This window comes from Acipenser ruthenus, chromosome 15, assembly GCF_902713425.1.
Source record: "Acipenser ruthenus chromosome 15, fAciRut3.2 maternal haplotype, whole genome shotgun sequence".
NCBI classification, from domain to species: domain Eukaryota; kingdom Metazoa; phylum Chordata; class Actinopteri; order Acipenseriformes; family Acipenseridae; genus Acipenser; species Acipenser ruthenus.
In genome coordinates, this window is record NC_081203.1 from 18,011,416 (window position 1) to 18,026,881 (window position 15,466).

At 42.8% G+C, this 15,466-nt stretch overlaps 1 protein-coding gene across 2 annotated transcripts in view; it reads right to left on the bottom strand.

The window, feature by feature from the left end:
• Positions 1 to 15,466, bottom strand: part of LOC117422418 (transmembrane protein 87A-like) — a 30,957-nt gene that overhangs the window by 11,980 nt on the left and 3,511 nt on the right. For both annotated transcript variants that reach the window (XM_058987278.1, XM_058987277.1), the window contains exons 3-14: positions 13,710 to 13,807; positions 11,935 to 12,051; positions 10,661 to 10,708; positions 9,415 to 9,465; positions 8,254 to 8,386; positions 5,867 to 5,928; positions 4,741 to 4,924; positions 4,237 to 4,336; positions 2,640 to 2,733; positions 2,136 to 2,209; positions 893 to 999; positions 226 to 284 (exon numbers count right to left, since the gene is read on the bottom strand). In XM_058987278.1, the coding sequence (XP_058843261.1) occupies positions 226 to 284; positions 893 to 999; positions 2,136 to 2,209; positions 2,640 to 2,733; positions 4,237 to 4,336; positions 4,741 to 4,924; positions 5,867 to 5,928; positions 8,254 to 8,386; positions 9,415 to 9,465; positions 10,661 to 10,708; positions 11,935 to 12,051; positions 13,710 to 13,807 (1,127 nt within the window). The remainder of the gene's footprint in view (positions 1 to 225; positions 285 to 892; positions 1,000 to 2,135; positions 2,210 to 2,639; positions 2,734 to 4,236; positions 4,337 to 4,740; positions 4,925 to 5,866; positions 5,929 to 8,253; positions 8,387 to 9,414; positions 9,466 to 10,660; positions 10,709 to 11,934; positions 12,052 to 13,709; positions 13,808 to 15,466) is intronic.

Genomic DNA, 15,466 nt, shown 5'->3' on the forward strand with positions numbered 1-15,466 from the left:
ACACACACACACACACACACACACACACATTACCCAGGGGGATAGCATCACACATACATTACCCAGGGGGAATAGCATCACACACACACATACACACATTACCCAGGGGGATAGCATCACACACACACACACACACACATTACCCAGGGGGATAGCATCACACATACATTACCCAGGGGGAATAGCATCACACACATTACCCAGAGGGGATAGCATCACACTCACCGACTGACAGTCCACCAGCTTAAACACTTTGGTGGTCCAGATGATAAAAATGATAGAGGCTAGAAGAAAAACATAAACATAAAAATACATTTTTTATTTAACAAATGCATTTCCATACCTCTCAATAGTTTTCGAGTATTCATGGATGGTAATAAGAATCATATTGCATAGCAGTTTCACCCATTCCAGGTTTTAATATAGTGTGTCTTATTAGACTCGTAGTAAAACCAGTAGTGGCTCAAACTGCTATGCAATGGGTGTCTTATTTCCTTCCCGGGTATAAATAGCAGTCTGGTGCTGCTGACTTTTTAAAACTCTGACCTTTAAAAGCACCCTCGTGGCCTCAAAGTCTCTGAATGATAAAACACACATGAGTGTCTCTGTTAACCTGACACCATGCCACACTGCCTCAAGCCGATATATAAATACCAGACTCTGAGCAGATGGATTTATTACATCCAATCAGAAAAGTATACAAAGTGAATCTAAACAACAGAGGGATACATTTGTTAACATAACTAAATATGTCTTGTGATTACTTTGGAGTAAGGATGCAATTACAAGGATTCGGCCACCATGATTCTACAGGCACAGTTGTATTCTGCTATAGACAGCTGGGAACTGTTCAGTGAGATGAAAAGCATAGAGAGGAAGGTATTGTACTCACCCAGGACTGAGAATATGAGCGTGTTTGTGAAGTGCTGGTACAGAGAGAGCTTCACCACGTTCCTGCGCATCTTCAGCAGTCGGATGGTCTGAGACAGGCTGATAAAGATGTGGAGCTCGGTCAAGGCAAACAAACATGGAGCTTCTGTATACAATAGCATGTTCACCAAAGAGGCTGCAGAGCTATTGTTAGTGAGAGTCTACTGTAGTCTGGGGTGGGCATGAAAACACTTTACTATTTACAAAATAACTATTTCAGAATAGAAATAGTATTTTCTTTTTTTATTTAACTTTTCAGACACTATTTCAAATACTTTTTTCACCAGTAGATGAGATGGTAGCCGTATCAGTCCAGAGATGACAGACACAGAGAAGGAGAGATGATTCCTTTTATATTTTTCTATTTAAATAGTTTCCTTGACTATTTTGCCCATCCCTGACTGTAATATGACTGATGAACTGTCCAGCACTCTCAAGTTGTTTGGTTCTCATTAACATGCAGGTGCAGTGACAATATGCCCTTTACTTTATTATAAATGTAACTCTGAAGGGTACGGATACTACAATAGAGCAGGGCTCCCAAACCAGGGCTTGTGGACCCCATGGGGCGTCACATGATGGTTCCAGTGGGACCTCAGCACATACAGCAACATTCCCACTTGACACAGCAGTGCTCCCCAGGGCTTGTGGACCCCATGGGGTGTCACATGATGGTTCCAGTGGGGCCTCAGCACATACAGCAACATTCCCACCTGACACAGCAGTGCTCCCCAGGGCTTGTGGACCCCATGGGGCGTCACATGATGGTTCCACTGGGGCTTCAGCACATACAGCAACATTCCCACCTGGCACAGCAGTGCTCCCCAGGGCTTGTGGACCCCATGGGGCGTCACATGATGGTTCCACTGGGGCTTCAGCACATACAGCAACATTCCCACCTGACACAGCAGTGCTCCCCAGTGCAGGGGGTCAACTGATTTACATAAACACTGCTGTTCTGTTGTAAAAGTAACACTTACTACCTTGCTATATTGGACATTAGAAAATGCAATATTAATATCCATTGCATATGCTAACGGTATGTATTGTTATGCAACAAAAGGCATTGATTCTAATGGGACATTTTTCACTGTGTGGGTGTTTTGGTTTGTCTACCAGTCCAGTTTTTGGGAACCCCTGTGATAGGGGTTGAGGCTGCTTTGTGATCTGCGAGACCCCAGCGATTGAAGTGAACAGTAAAGGATATCCACCATATTACACAGGAATCGATGAGAGAGAGGCAGATGTTTGCAATGAGGGCCACCGTGCCATTGAACCCCTGTGGAGATGAGAGAGAGAGAGAGGAACTAATGAACACCAGAGCAAGTGGCTGATTCCAAGCCTAGCAAACAGTTGATTGAAGCTTCTGTCTGTGCCACATGCACGCACTCCCCCCGCCCCCCTGCTTACACACTGGAACCCAGACCTCCAGAGGAGAATCTCTTATATTTTTATATGGGGATTAAATATCAGTAAGGTATGACTCTATGAAGCTGCATTGCACTAAAGTATATAGTAAACTTTAAGGACTGTTTTTGAATAAAATCATGCTCTGAAAAATTAAATACACTTCCAATCTTCTATCACAGTTTTCAAGATAAATGGAAAAAAATAAAATAATTCAGACAATATATACCTGAGAACAATAAAGGAACTAGAAACAGATACTGCAATTCTGCCTCCCTCTGGTGGTCAGGGAGCATACTCACCCCAGTCACCCTGAGGACCCCCTCCACTGCACAGAACAGGAGATACAGCAGCCCCACAGCCACCAGCCGGTGTGTGGTCGTCCCAAGACGTGGTCTGGCGGGGGGACACCAACAAGCAGTTTGTTCACTGTTTCATGATCAACTTTTTAAAACAGAACAAAATACTAAAAGCAAGTCTATAGGATGCAGCCCTGTCCCCTGTTCCTGCAAGTCTATAGGGTGCAGCCCTGTCCTCTGTTCCTGCAAGTCTATAGGGTGCAGCCCTGTCCTCTGTTCCTGCAAGTCTATAGGGTGCAGCCCTGTCCTCTGTCCCTGCAAGTCTATAGGGTGCAGCCCTGTCCTCTGTTCCTGCAAGTCTATAGGGTGCAGCCCTGTCCTCTGTCCCTGCAAGTCTATAGGGTGCAGCCCTGTCCTCTGTCCCTGCAAGTCTATAGGGTGCAGCCCTGTCCTCTGTTCCTGCAAGTCTATAGGGTGCAGCCCTGTCCTCTGTTCCTGCAAGTCTATAGGGTGCAGCCCTGTCCCCAGTCCCTGCTCACAAACTCAGTGTTTGGGTGACTGTGCAGATCAGCTGATGCCTCTCAGGAGTCTCAGTAGTTGTCTCTGCAGCAGTTGTCTTCCCTAACACTTAACCTCTGACCGCACATACTGCAGAATCAGTAGTTTCTTTCAGAGATTCAGACTCTGTAGTCCTTATTTTTGTGATTGCAGGAATACTCTTAGCATCCTGATGGGCACACACATTCAAACTCTGATAAAGCTCATAGTTTCTACTCCTTTTGAGAGCAGCTTACTAATGACTAACTGCTCTTGGCATTATATGACTACCAAGTTTATTACCAGATACATGTATACAGTTATCTTGGCTCAGAGCAGGTCTACAGTATTGATACACATTGCGTTTGTATGTACCGGCTGTAAAATTACACAAAATTACGCAAACTGAACAGATGTGGCCAGTTCTGTGTCTCAGTCTAGCAAGACATATGCCCTTCCCTGGTTGGGATTCAGTTCTGTCTCTCAGTCTAGAAAGATCTGTGCCCTTTCCATGGATGGGATTCAGTTCTGTCTCTCAGTCTAGAAAGATATGTGCCCTTTCCCTGGTTGAATTTCCCCCTCCAGACGTACCATGCTTTAAACACTCATTCCAAAATCTAGAAAAATCTGGTATGATGATGGCATGCTTAGCTTCGCATAGACCTATGTAAAATCTGCTAGATCACCCAAAGTGTCTTTACAGAAGTAAGAGACAGCACCATCTAGTGATCTGACAGTTTAGATCAAGTTTCCTTGTGTTTTTTCTGTGCACTAGATGGTGCTGGCACTACCTAATAAAAAGACACTTTGACTGATCTCGCCAACATACAGTATGTCTGGCAGGCAACTAGAATTGAAGAGCATCTCCTGATTGGTCAAAGCACACAGACTGATCAAAAATAATAAAACACACAGTATCTGAGTCATTACTGGAAGAACCTCTCGGAATGATCAAACTAAGATGATGTCATTTGGAGCTACCCGCTCTTTAGAAACAAGCAGCCGTAAGGAAGAGCAGGAGCAAAATCAGAGGGGTTAGTGATGCATGCACGAAGCCACTGACTTTACTATCCCGTAGCCCAGGCTGACGATGATAATGAGAACGCGAGCCAGGGATCTCTTCAGTGCTGACAGCAGCTCTGCGAAGATCACAGCTCCCTCGACTGAAAGGAAAGAGACAGAACATTACCACCAGGGTACACCCAGCATGCCCGGCACTACCATTCTGAGCGGAAAACAAATTGCAAATATTTCTGTAAAAACTGGAAAAAAAAGAGTCTTGGGTTGTAAAAGCTAACTGCATATCGATGAATCATGAAATATTCTTTACACGATAGAGGTATGTATTATTTGTAATGTGATACCAAAAGCACAATATAGATTGTTACAGTTCATCAAATAGTTCTTGAATGAAGAATAAGTGTGTTTTACAGTCTGTGATTATTTGATCTTATTATGCATCATACAAGTATCCCACCAGGCCTATCACATGTATTGTGATACATATCATATCGTGACAGTAGTTCATCGTTACTCCCCTAATCGCGGCTCGGCGGTTGATCCCTACCGTATTCGCCCTTGTATTGGATGCTCTGGAACACGGAGTAGAAGACGGCTTTCTCCAGCATTCCAAGGAAGATGACGGCCCCGATCCAGAACTGGATCCTAAGCAGGTCCCTCCAGTAGCAGGCAGACCAGAAGAGCCACAGGGCTCCGAGCAGCACGTACACAATGCACATCACCATGAAGAACTGCAACACAGACACACACTCAACACAATGCACATCACCATGAACTGCAGCACAGACACACACTCAACACAATGCACATCACCATGAACTGCAGCACAGACACACACTCAACACAATGCACATCACCATGAAGAACTGCAACACAGACACACACGCAACACAATGGACATCACCATGAAGAACTGCAACACAGACACACACGCAACACAATGCACATCACCATGAACTGCAGCACAGACACACACTCAACACAATGCACATCACCATGAAGAACTGCAACACAGACACACACGCAACACAATGCACATCACCATGAAGAACTGCAACACAGACACACACTCAACACAATGCACATCACCATGAAGAACTGCAACACAGACACACACTCAACACAATGCACATCACCATGAAGGACTGCAATGCAGACACACACTCAACACAATGCACATCACCATGAAGGACTGCAATGCAGACACACACGCAACACACGCTCAGCACACGAAACAAACACACACAGGGTACAGGTTTTCAAACCACTTACTACAGTCTTTATTAACTCCTATTTCATGAAACAAAACTAGAACCGGACAGCAAAGTAACCTAATGCAAGGTCTCTTAAAGTGGTTGCAGCTCACACAACAATTCTATAAATCTGAAGAGCAGTGAAAAACTAAGAGTTCACTGATCTTGTCCTAACTTTCAGCCCAGTATCAGTACATACTGGAAACACACAAACACCAGAACAAAGCATCGTGGAGGAGGTGAGAGACAAGCAGCAGCTATGCACATTACTCGGGATTAGTAATTAATTTGGTATTGTGATAACCATTAGTTAACTGAGTCCCCGACCTGCCTGTGGTGTGAATATGAACAGAGCATGTTGCTGCTGCTGTGTTAAAGTCCGGTGTGCAGCAGCAGTCCGAGTGTATGCTGTTTACTCACCATCATGAGGGGCCAGTCTGCAGGAGAGGTGTAATCTTGGGGGCCCTTCATTTCAACCGTCACTGTGGGACACAAAACAGACACATTCACCCAACAGCCCCTTTTAACACAGTATTTCTGCAGTTTTGCCTTGCTATTCCCATGGTTATGTAAACCTATGCACGGACCATAGGTTACCCTGGTTTACCTTTTTGTTTGTATTGTAACGTTAATGTTTTGTGGCTGGGAAACAGCTTATCTGTCCAGTTTGTTAGTTTAAGGACGGTACAAAGTTTAGTTAGCACTCCATGTGTGAGTTAGGTTTTTGTTTTGTTTTGACTTATATTTTATTTCTGTAATAATAAAAATGGCACATAAAAGTGCTATTTAAAACTTCAATTCTGTGTAACTACAGTGCCTTGCGAAAGTATTCGGCCCCCTTGAACTTTGCGACCTTTTGCCACATTTCAGGCTTCAAACATAAAGATATGAAACTGTAATTTTTTGTGAAGAATCAACAACAAGTGGGACACAATCATGAAGTGGAACGAAATTTATTGGATATTTCAAACTTTTTTAACAAATAAAAAACTGAAAAATTGGGCGTGCAAAATTATTCAGCCCCTTTATTTTCAGTGCAGCAAACTCTCTCCAGAAGTTCAGTGAGGATCTCTGAATGATCCAATGTTGACCTAAATGACTAATGATGATAAATAGAATCCACCTGTGTGTAATCAAGTCTCCGTATAAATGCACCTGCACTGTGATAGTCTCAGAGGTCCGTTTAAAGCGCAGAGAGCATCATGAAGAACAAGGAACACACCAGGCAGGTCCGAGATACTGTTGTGGAGAAGTTTAAAGCCGGATTTGGATACAAAAAGATTTCCCAAGCTTTAAACATCCCAAGGAGCACTGTGCAAGCGATAATATTGAAATGGAAGGAGTATCAGACCACTGCAAATCTACCAAGACCTGGCCGTTCCTCTAAACTTTCAGCTCATACAAGGAGAAGACTGATCAGAGATGCAGCCAAGAGGCCCATGATCACTCTGGATGAACTGCAGAGATCTACAGCTGAGGTGGGAGACTCTGTCCATAGGACAACAATCAGTCGTATACTGCACAAATCTGGCCTTTATGGAAGAGTGGCAAGAAGAAAGCCATTTCTTAAAGATATCCATAAAAAGTGTCGTTTACAGTTTGCCACAAGCCACCTGGGAGACACACCAAACATGTGGAAGAAGGTGCTCTGGTCAGATGAAACCAAAATCGAACTTTTTGGCAACAATGCAAAACGTTATGTTTGGCGTAAAAGCAACACAGCTCATCACCCTGAACACACCATCCCCACTGTCAAACATGGTGGTGGCAGCATCATGGTTTGGGCCTGCTTTTCTTCAGCAGGGACAGGGAAGATGGTTAAAATTGATGGGAAGATGGATGGAGCCAAATACAGGACCATTCTGGAAGAAAACCTGATGGAGTCTGCAAAAGACCTGAGACTGGGACGGAGATTTGTCTTCCAACAAGACAATGATCCAAAACATAAAGCAAAATCTACAATGGAATGGTTCACAAATAAACATATCCAGGTGTTAGAATGGCCAAGTCAAAGTCCAGACCTGAATCCAATCGAGAATCTGTGGAAAGAACTGAAAACTGCTGTTCACAAATGCTCTCCATCCAACCTCACTGAGCTCGAGCTGTTTTGCAAGGAGGAATGGGCAAAAATTTCAGTCTCTCGATGTGCAAAACTGATAGAGACATACCCCAAGCGACTTACAGCTGTAATCGCAGCAAAAGGTGGCGCTACAAAGTATTAACTTAAGGGGGCTGAATAATTTTGCACGCCCAATTTTTCAGTTTTTTATTTGTTAAAAAAGTTTGAAATATCCAATACATTTCGTTCCACTTCATGATTGTGTCCCACTTGTTGTTGATTCTTCACAAAAAATTACAGTTTCATATCTTTATGTTTGAAGCCTGAAATGTGGCAAAAGGTCGCAAAGTTCAAGGGGGCCGAATACTTTCGCAAGGCACTGGAGTTGTTAACCTGTTATCTTTTTCTTAATTTCAAGTACTGATTGTACTCTTAAAAAACGGATGCTTTTAAAACATCAAACAGGAAAAGACAGGGAAGTGGTTTACTTTATAAGGAGGTTCAGCTCGAGTTTTAGGAGTTTTGATTTGATGCTACAGTGTATCTGTACTTTATGATTGGCTGTCTCAAGCTGTGGCTGTTCCCTGTGAAGGTCTCAGCTCATTGTTTGTTCCTCTGTGAAGGTCTCTGCTCATTGGCTGTTCCCCTGTGAAGGTCTCTGCTCATTGGCTGTTCCCCTGTGAAGGTCTCTGCTCATTGGCTGTTCCCCTATGAAGGTCTCTGCTTGTACACACAGAGCCATACTCACTGGTGAAAGACCAGGTCTCCGGGATGAGGCTGGTCTGTTTCACTCCCTTCGTCTCGCCGTGCCGCACTGAAGCGATCTTCACAATGAACAGGAAGGGGCTGTCCAGCCAGGCCTTCGCCACAGCGTGCATATCCTGCAGGGCACAAAGAAGACAGCCCAATACCTTTAAAAGTTACATGTAAAACCATTCTGAGTGTATTCACTCCAGCCAAGTCAGAATCAATGAGGAGAATGACTGGCACTGCCTATAAAGCACTGAGCTTGATGGGAAATGTAGGGTAGTGCCACAACTATCCCAGTTCTTTCAACTCCATAGAAGAACACAAATCTGAACAGCTCTACACACTTGCCTTTTTGTACATGTGAAATAATGGGCAGCTTGTAATTACTCCAATATTGCATTTTTACTTTCTGATCTCAGGAGCTTCTCTCCTGTTCTAGCTGCATGCCATAGACATATGTAAGCAAGGCTAGGTCAGCCGAAGTGTTACAGAAGAGCCAGCGCCATCTAGTTAACATACACGAGGAATCATGTTCCTGTGTGTACTGTTGTAATACACAGCTGTGCAATGCATGTTTCTGTGTGTATTGTTGTAATACACAGCTGTGCAATGCATGTTGCTGGCTCTGCTATAAATACATTTTGGCTTTATTTAATTTATTTGGCTGATCATATCAACGTTTTCCAATATGACAGATTCACACGTGAATGTGTAATTTTTTATTTTTAATGCCATTTAGTGGACAAAAATGTGCCTTTTTGTGCTGTACATATTTCAAAAGTGCTTGTCCCATCATCCCATTCCTTCACACAACCCAAAGTAGAATGACCAGGAAATGTACAACAGAAGTATATGCAAACAGCGATCAAAACATTTTCTTCACCAATAGCTTAAAAAAATACCATTAAAAAATTCACCTTTACCATAATGTGTGCGTCTTCTAGGAAAATGCAAGGCATATAAAACAATAGCAATACAAATCAGTTAAGACTTATTGGAATTATGTGTTAGTTCTGTCTACTTTAACCCCAATATTGTATCTTAGCAATTTGATTAAAAAGAAATCTGTGTACCAATACACTTGCTATTACAACCAGCCTCTTTGCCACAAAGACCATTTAACTGAGGAAAATACAACGAGCTGGTCCGCCACACTCACTGGCTTCCCTGGTGGGGAGAAGGACTGGTTTCTCTGCTCACTTCCAGGACCCTAAGAAAAAACAAAATCACACAATTCCTGTAAGTAACGAGCTTGGTATGCTATACCTCTTACCACATGCTCTTCGATGGCAATGCAGTGTGGGGCTACAACACTATGGGCCTGCACTAAGGGGCAATGGAAGCCCAGGAGCAGCTATTTTGAAATCATATCAGGAATTGAAAATCAAATTTAACAGCATGTGAATTGAAACCTCTCTCGGAACACCGTGCATGGAGTGACTGATGCCTTTGACAGCAACATTAAAAGTACAAATTAAATAACTGAACTGAAATAAAGAGTCACAGGGGCTCCCGAGTGGCGCCTCCAGTAAAAGCACTCGCTAGAGTGCAGGATGCGCTCTATAGCCTGGACGTCGCGAGTTCGAGTCCAGGCTATTCCACAGCCGACCGTGGACGGGAGCTCCCAGGAGGCGGCGCTCAATTGGCCGAGCGTCGCCCGCGGGCAGGGAGGGTTAGGTTGGCCAGGGTGTCCTCGGCTCACCGCGCACCAGCGACCCCTGTAGTCTGGCCGGGCGCCTGCGGGCTTGCGGGCACAGCGTGTGTTCATCTTCGCCCCTCCCGAGACAGTGCAGGGGTGGTAGCGGTGAGCTGAGCCTAAAAATAATTGGGCATTTCAAATTGGGGAGAAAATAATAAAAACTAATTGGCAATGACTAAATTTATTAAAAAAAAAAAAAAAAAGAGTGTCACAAGAGTCACAACTGAAATAACACTGGGGCCATTTTGAAAGAAACACATGTTCTAGTAACCCTGTGTTTTCATGTTTAACCCTGCTATCTGGTCCTCCACTGGGTTAAATCAATCCCTGTTTGCAAGCCATGCTTACAGGTACTGCAGCACTTCTAGGTATCTTCACCTGAAGAGTGAAATTGTACCCTTCTTTCCTGTCATTAACTAACCAGCTGCTCTCCCAGCTGACCGACATGCTTTCAATCAGTAACATGCTCAGGTGAAATGACTTGCAGCACTAACAGACTTCTTGAGGGCAAGACACTGAAACTGAAACTGTTTTAACCTAGAGCAACACCTGATATCACGATTCAAAATGAAAACGTTTGACACAACGTGTGCTTCTTTCAAACCAGCCCATTTGAGACATCTAAAATATGACTTGTTTTGTTAACTAGAGGCACTGTAAAGCAGCCCAGCCTGTAATCCACAGTGTAAATGCCTGTCTATCTTACCTGAGCGTGAGCAAGAGGCCGATGAGGGACAAACTCCTTGTAGTAAACCTGAAAGATTAAGACAATGAGATTGTGATGAGGATAGCAGCCTCCTAATTAAAATGTAATCCTCGAAAGAGATTCATTCCTTATCTATCTCCAATGTCACTAGCGGGTTTTGCATTTGCATTGTGTACAGCTACAGTAGTTACTAACAAGCCTGCCATTTGAGCCACCAGTAACATGACAAAGTAGATCACTATGTCCTGCATCACTTTACAGACAGGTGCCTCCATGCACCCCAGATTACTGTGCCCTCTATAACAATGTGCTTAAGAAGGCCCTTAGCAACTTTCATCAGAACTTGGCAAGCACTTTTCTAGATATATATAAAAACTTAGTGTGACATACTGATTGACAGACAAAAACATGTGACCCCTACATTTTGATCCATTCGATAACTTGTACCAAAGAAGTTTGCAGTAGCACAAAAGGACCTCTAGATACATGCAGAAAGGGTGCTGCGCTCACACTCGCCTCCACTGTATAATAAACAGAAAGGGTGCCGCGCTCGCCTCCACTGTATAATAAACAGAAAGGATGCCGTGCTCGCCTCCACTGTATAATAAACAGAAAGGGTGCCGTGCTCGCCTCCACTGTATAATAAACAGAAAGGGTGCTGGGCTCGCCTCCACTGTATAATAAACAGAAAGGATGCCGTGCTCGCATCCACTGTATAATAAACAGAAAGGATGCCGTGCTCGCATCCACTGTATAATAAACAGAAAGGATGCCGGGCTCGCCTCCACTGTATAATAAACAGAAAGGGTGCCGTGCTCGCATCCACTGTATAATAAACAGAAAGGATGCCGCGCTCGCCTCCACTGTATAATAAACAGAAAGGATGCCGGGCTCGCCTCCACTGTATAATAAACAGAAAGGATGCCGTGCTCGCATCCACTGTATAATAAACAGAAAGGGTGCCGCGCTCGCCTACACTGTATAATAAACAGAAAGGGTGCCGTGCTCGCATCCACTGTATAATAAACAGAAAGGATGCCGTGCTCGCCTCCACTGTATAATAAACAGAAAGGGTGCCGTGCTCGCATCCACTGTATAATAAACAGAAAGGGTGCCGCGCTCGCCTCCACTGTATAATAAACAGAAAGGGTGCCGTGCTCGCATCCACTGTATAATAAACAGAAAGGATGCCGTGCTCGCCTCCACTGTATAATAAACAGAAAGGGTGCCGTGCTCGCCTCCACTGTATAATAAACAGAAGGTCCTGGAGTTACCTGTGGTTTGAAGAGTTCAGTGCAGTTATCAAAGGCTAGGGTTCCCTGGCTGTAGAACCCATTCTCGTTTTCCTTCATCTCTAGATCTGTGCCGAAATAAGCCAGAGCTGTATTGTCCTGCAGGTAGATGGGAACCTCAAGTCAGTTGTCAGATTCCTTTACTGCTCTGAGCATACTCTTAAACTCAGGGGACGTTTAGGAGGACAGAGATGTTTTGGACTACTGTAGTAGATTGTTCGTGCACTAGGCTTGCAACATATCCAGACAACTTTTAATAATCAAGAAAATCACACAGACTCATTTAATTTGAAGTTTTAATGAATCAGAGCAGTAATAGTGCTGCTCCTGTTTATTAAATGCTTAAAAATGGATTGGGTGGTTGCACAGTAATACAGGTATGGTTGTCACATACCCAGCCCTTAAGCTAGATATGCAAACCACTAAAGCAACCACCGCTAAATCCTAAAACATCCAATATATCAAAGCTAAAATGTAATTCTCTTATCTTTGTGTGAATAATATATTTCAAAAGGTACTGGTGACTCCCTTTTCAAAATTAATTGAATGTGAGCTCATGGTTTCTCCACCCCTCCTTCCCTACCAAATACAAGTATATGTGTATATATGAGAGAGATGTTTGTTTAATACATAACAACAGCTTGTACAAGTAATATATATATATATATATATATATATATATATATATAGAGAGAGAGAGAGAGAGAGAGAGAGAGAGAGAGAGAGAGAGAGAGAGAGAGAGAGAGAGGAGAGAGAGAGAGAGAGAGAGAGAGAGAGAGAGAGAGGTACATACAACACCCGCTCTGTCCCTCAATAGGTTAGATTTGCTTCATGTATAGATATGTTTTAACACAATATTGGACAAAGAATGTAGGGGTTTATCACTGAACATTTGAATAAAACCACTAAGCATACAGTGGCCAGTCCAGTTATTTTCATTTAAATTCAGGCTATAATGAACATGTTAAATATAATAGTCTCATATTAACTGTACCATGCTTGGACTAAGTCTGACCTCTCTCTGGTTCTAAAAATTTCCTGTGCAAGCAGGTTTGAGACACCCTGTTTACCTGCCAAGGCTAGTGTTTTATTAATATGAAACTCTACTGCAAGCGCTTTTCCAAATTCACCGCAAGAAGTCATTTTTTGGCTGGATTCAAGAGATGTCTTGGACCGGTATCTTTTCAGATAATAAAAAAGCTTACAGCCTAACTTTTATAACTAAGCTCTCACTATTTTCTTAATATAATGAGGTAGCCACTGTTTTTCTTAAAAGCACCTTCCGTTGGTTATCATTCAAGGTTGATACACAGCGAATACAAATCCTGCTTTTAATGACATTGCCTCTCTAGGTGAATTGACCTACTGTAGGAAATGTAAATATAAGAGCCTACCTAAAAGCCCTTTTCTTTAACCACTGGACCACACAGGAGGCAGTGTGGTCCAGTGGTTAAAAAAAAGGGGCTTGTAACCAGAAGGTCCCCGGTTCAAATCCCACCTCAGCCACTGACTCATTGTGTGACCCTGAGCAAGTTACTTAACCTCCTTGTGCTCCTCATTCGGGTGAGACGTAATTGTAAGTGACTCTGCAGCTGATGCATAGTTCACACACCCTAGTCTCTGTAAGTCGTCTTGGATAAAGGCGTCTGCTAAATAAACAAAAAGAAGGCACGCAAACAAAAAGCTCTCTTTAACCTGGCATGCTGCCATGTGAAAGGTAATTGAATTTACTTTAGGAGTCTGTGTGTACCTCTTACCAAAGTGTTGGAGACCGTGTTGTAGCAGATTGATGATCTGAGGTACCAGCTGACATTGAAAGCTGTATTCTGGCCACACGATCCCTCATCACCTTCGACTGGGAAAGAAAACAGGGAGAAAGAGGGGACACTGTTTACAGACAGCGAGGGAGATATAATATATATATATATATATATATATATATATATATATATATATATATATATATATATATATATATATATATAGGCTTGCTACTTTACGATTTTAAATCGGTAAAGCTTTTTAAACGTCGAATTCCCAAAAGGAAAAAAAGTTACAAGAAAAAGATGTCTACAATGCATAATTGTTCCAGTTCATTCAAATTCTGAGGACTTCTCTTGTGCACAGCCTTCTTCAACTCATACCAAAGATTCTCAATCGGATTTAGATCAGGACTTTGACTAGGCCATTCCAGAACCTTGATTTTATTCTTCTTTAACCATTCTGAAGTAGATGATGATGTGTGCTTTGGATCGTTGTTGTGTGGGAACGTCGTTGCGCTTTAAACCAAGTTTTGTAGCAGAGGGTTTCAGATGATTGGCCAATATCCTTTGGTATGCTATGGAATCCATTTTACTATGTATTGGAACTAAATTTCCTGTGCCATTAGAGGAAAAACAGCCCCATAGAAGGATATTACCACCTCCATGCTTGACAGTAGGTATGGTGTTCTTTTCTTTTCTTTGTACGCCTCACCAGACTTTCACCAAATAGCGTGACCAAATAGCTTGATTTTTGTTTCCATAAAATCTTGGACCAAAACTCATATCCATCATTCAGATGCCATTTTGCAAACTTTAAGTGTCCTTGTGACGTTTTCCTAAGAGTGGCTTTTTCCTTGGCCTGTGACCATTGAGACCTTCACCATGCAATACTCGAGCTATGGTTGAAATGGAAACCCAAGTCCCACTTGCAGCCGATTCACTTTGAATGTCTCTAGCAGTCAATCTTGGATTGCTATTAACCTTCCTCACAATTCTTCTACTTGTTCTTGGTGAAAGAACCTTCTTTCTTCCAGACTGAGGGAGCGTTGTGACAGTACCATGAGTCTTGTACTTCTTGATAATAGAAACAATAGTTGAAATTGGGATACTCAAATGCTTGGAAATCTTCTTGTATCCTTCTCCAACTTTATGACAATACAGTGCCTTGCAAAAGTATTCGGCCCCCTTGAACTTTGCGACCTTTTGCCACATTTCAGGCTTCAAACATAAAGATATGAAACTGTCATTTTTTGTGAAGAATCAACAACAAGTGGGACACAATCATGAAGTGGAACGAAATTTATTGGATATTTCAAACTTTTTTAACAAATAAAAAACTGAAAAATTGGGCGTGCAAAATTATTCAGCCCCCTTAAGTTAATACTTTGTAGCGCCACCTTTTGCTGCGATTACAGCTGTAAGTCGCTTGGGGTATGTCTCTATCAGTTTTGCACATCGAGAGACTGAAATTTTTGCCCATTCCTCCTTGCAAAACAGTCGAGCTCAGTGAGGTTGGATGGAGAGCATTTGTGAACAGCAGTTTTCAGTTCTTTCCACAGATTCTCGATTGGATTCAGGTCTGGACTTTGACTTGGCCATTCTAACACCTGGATATGTTTATTTGTGAACCATTCCATTGTAGATTTTGCTTTATGTTTTGGATCATTGTCTTGTTGGAAGACAAATCTCCGTCCCAGTCTCAGGTCTTTTGCAGACTCCATCAGGTTTGCTTCCAGAATGGTCCTGTATTT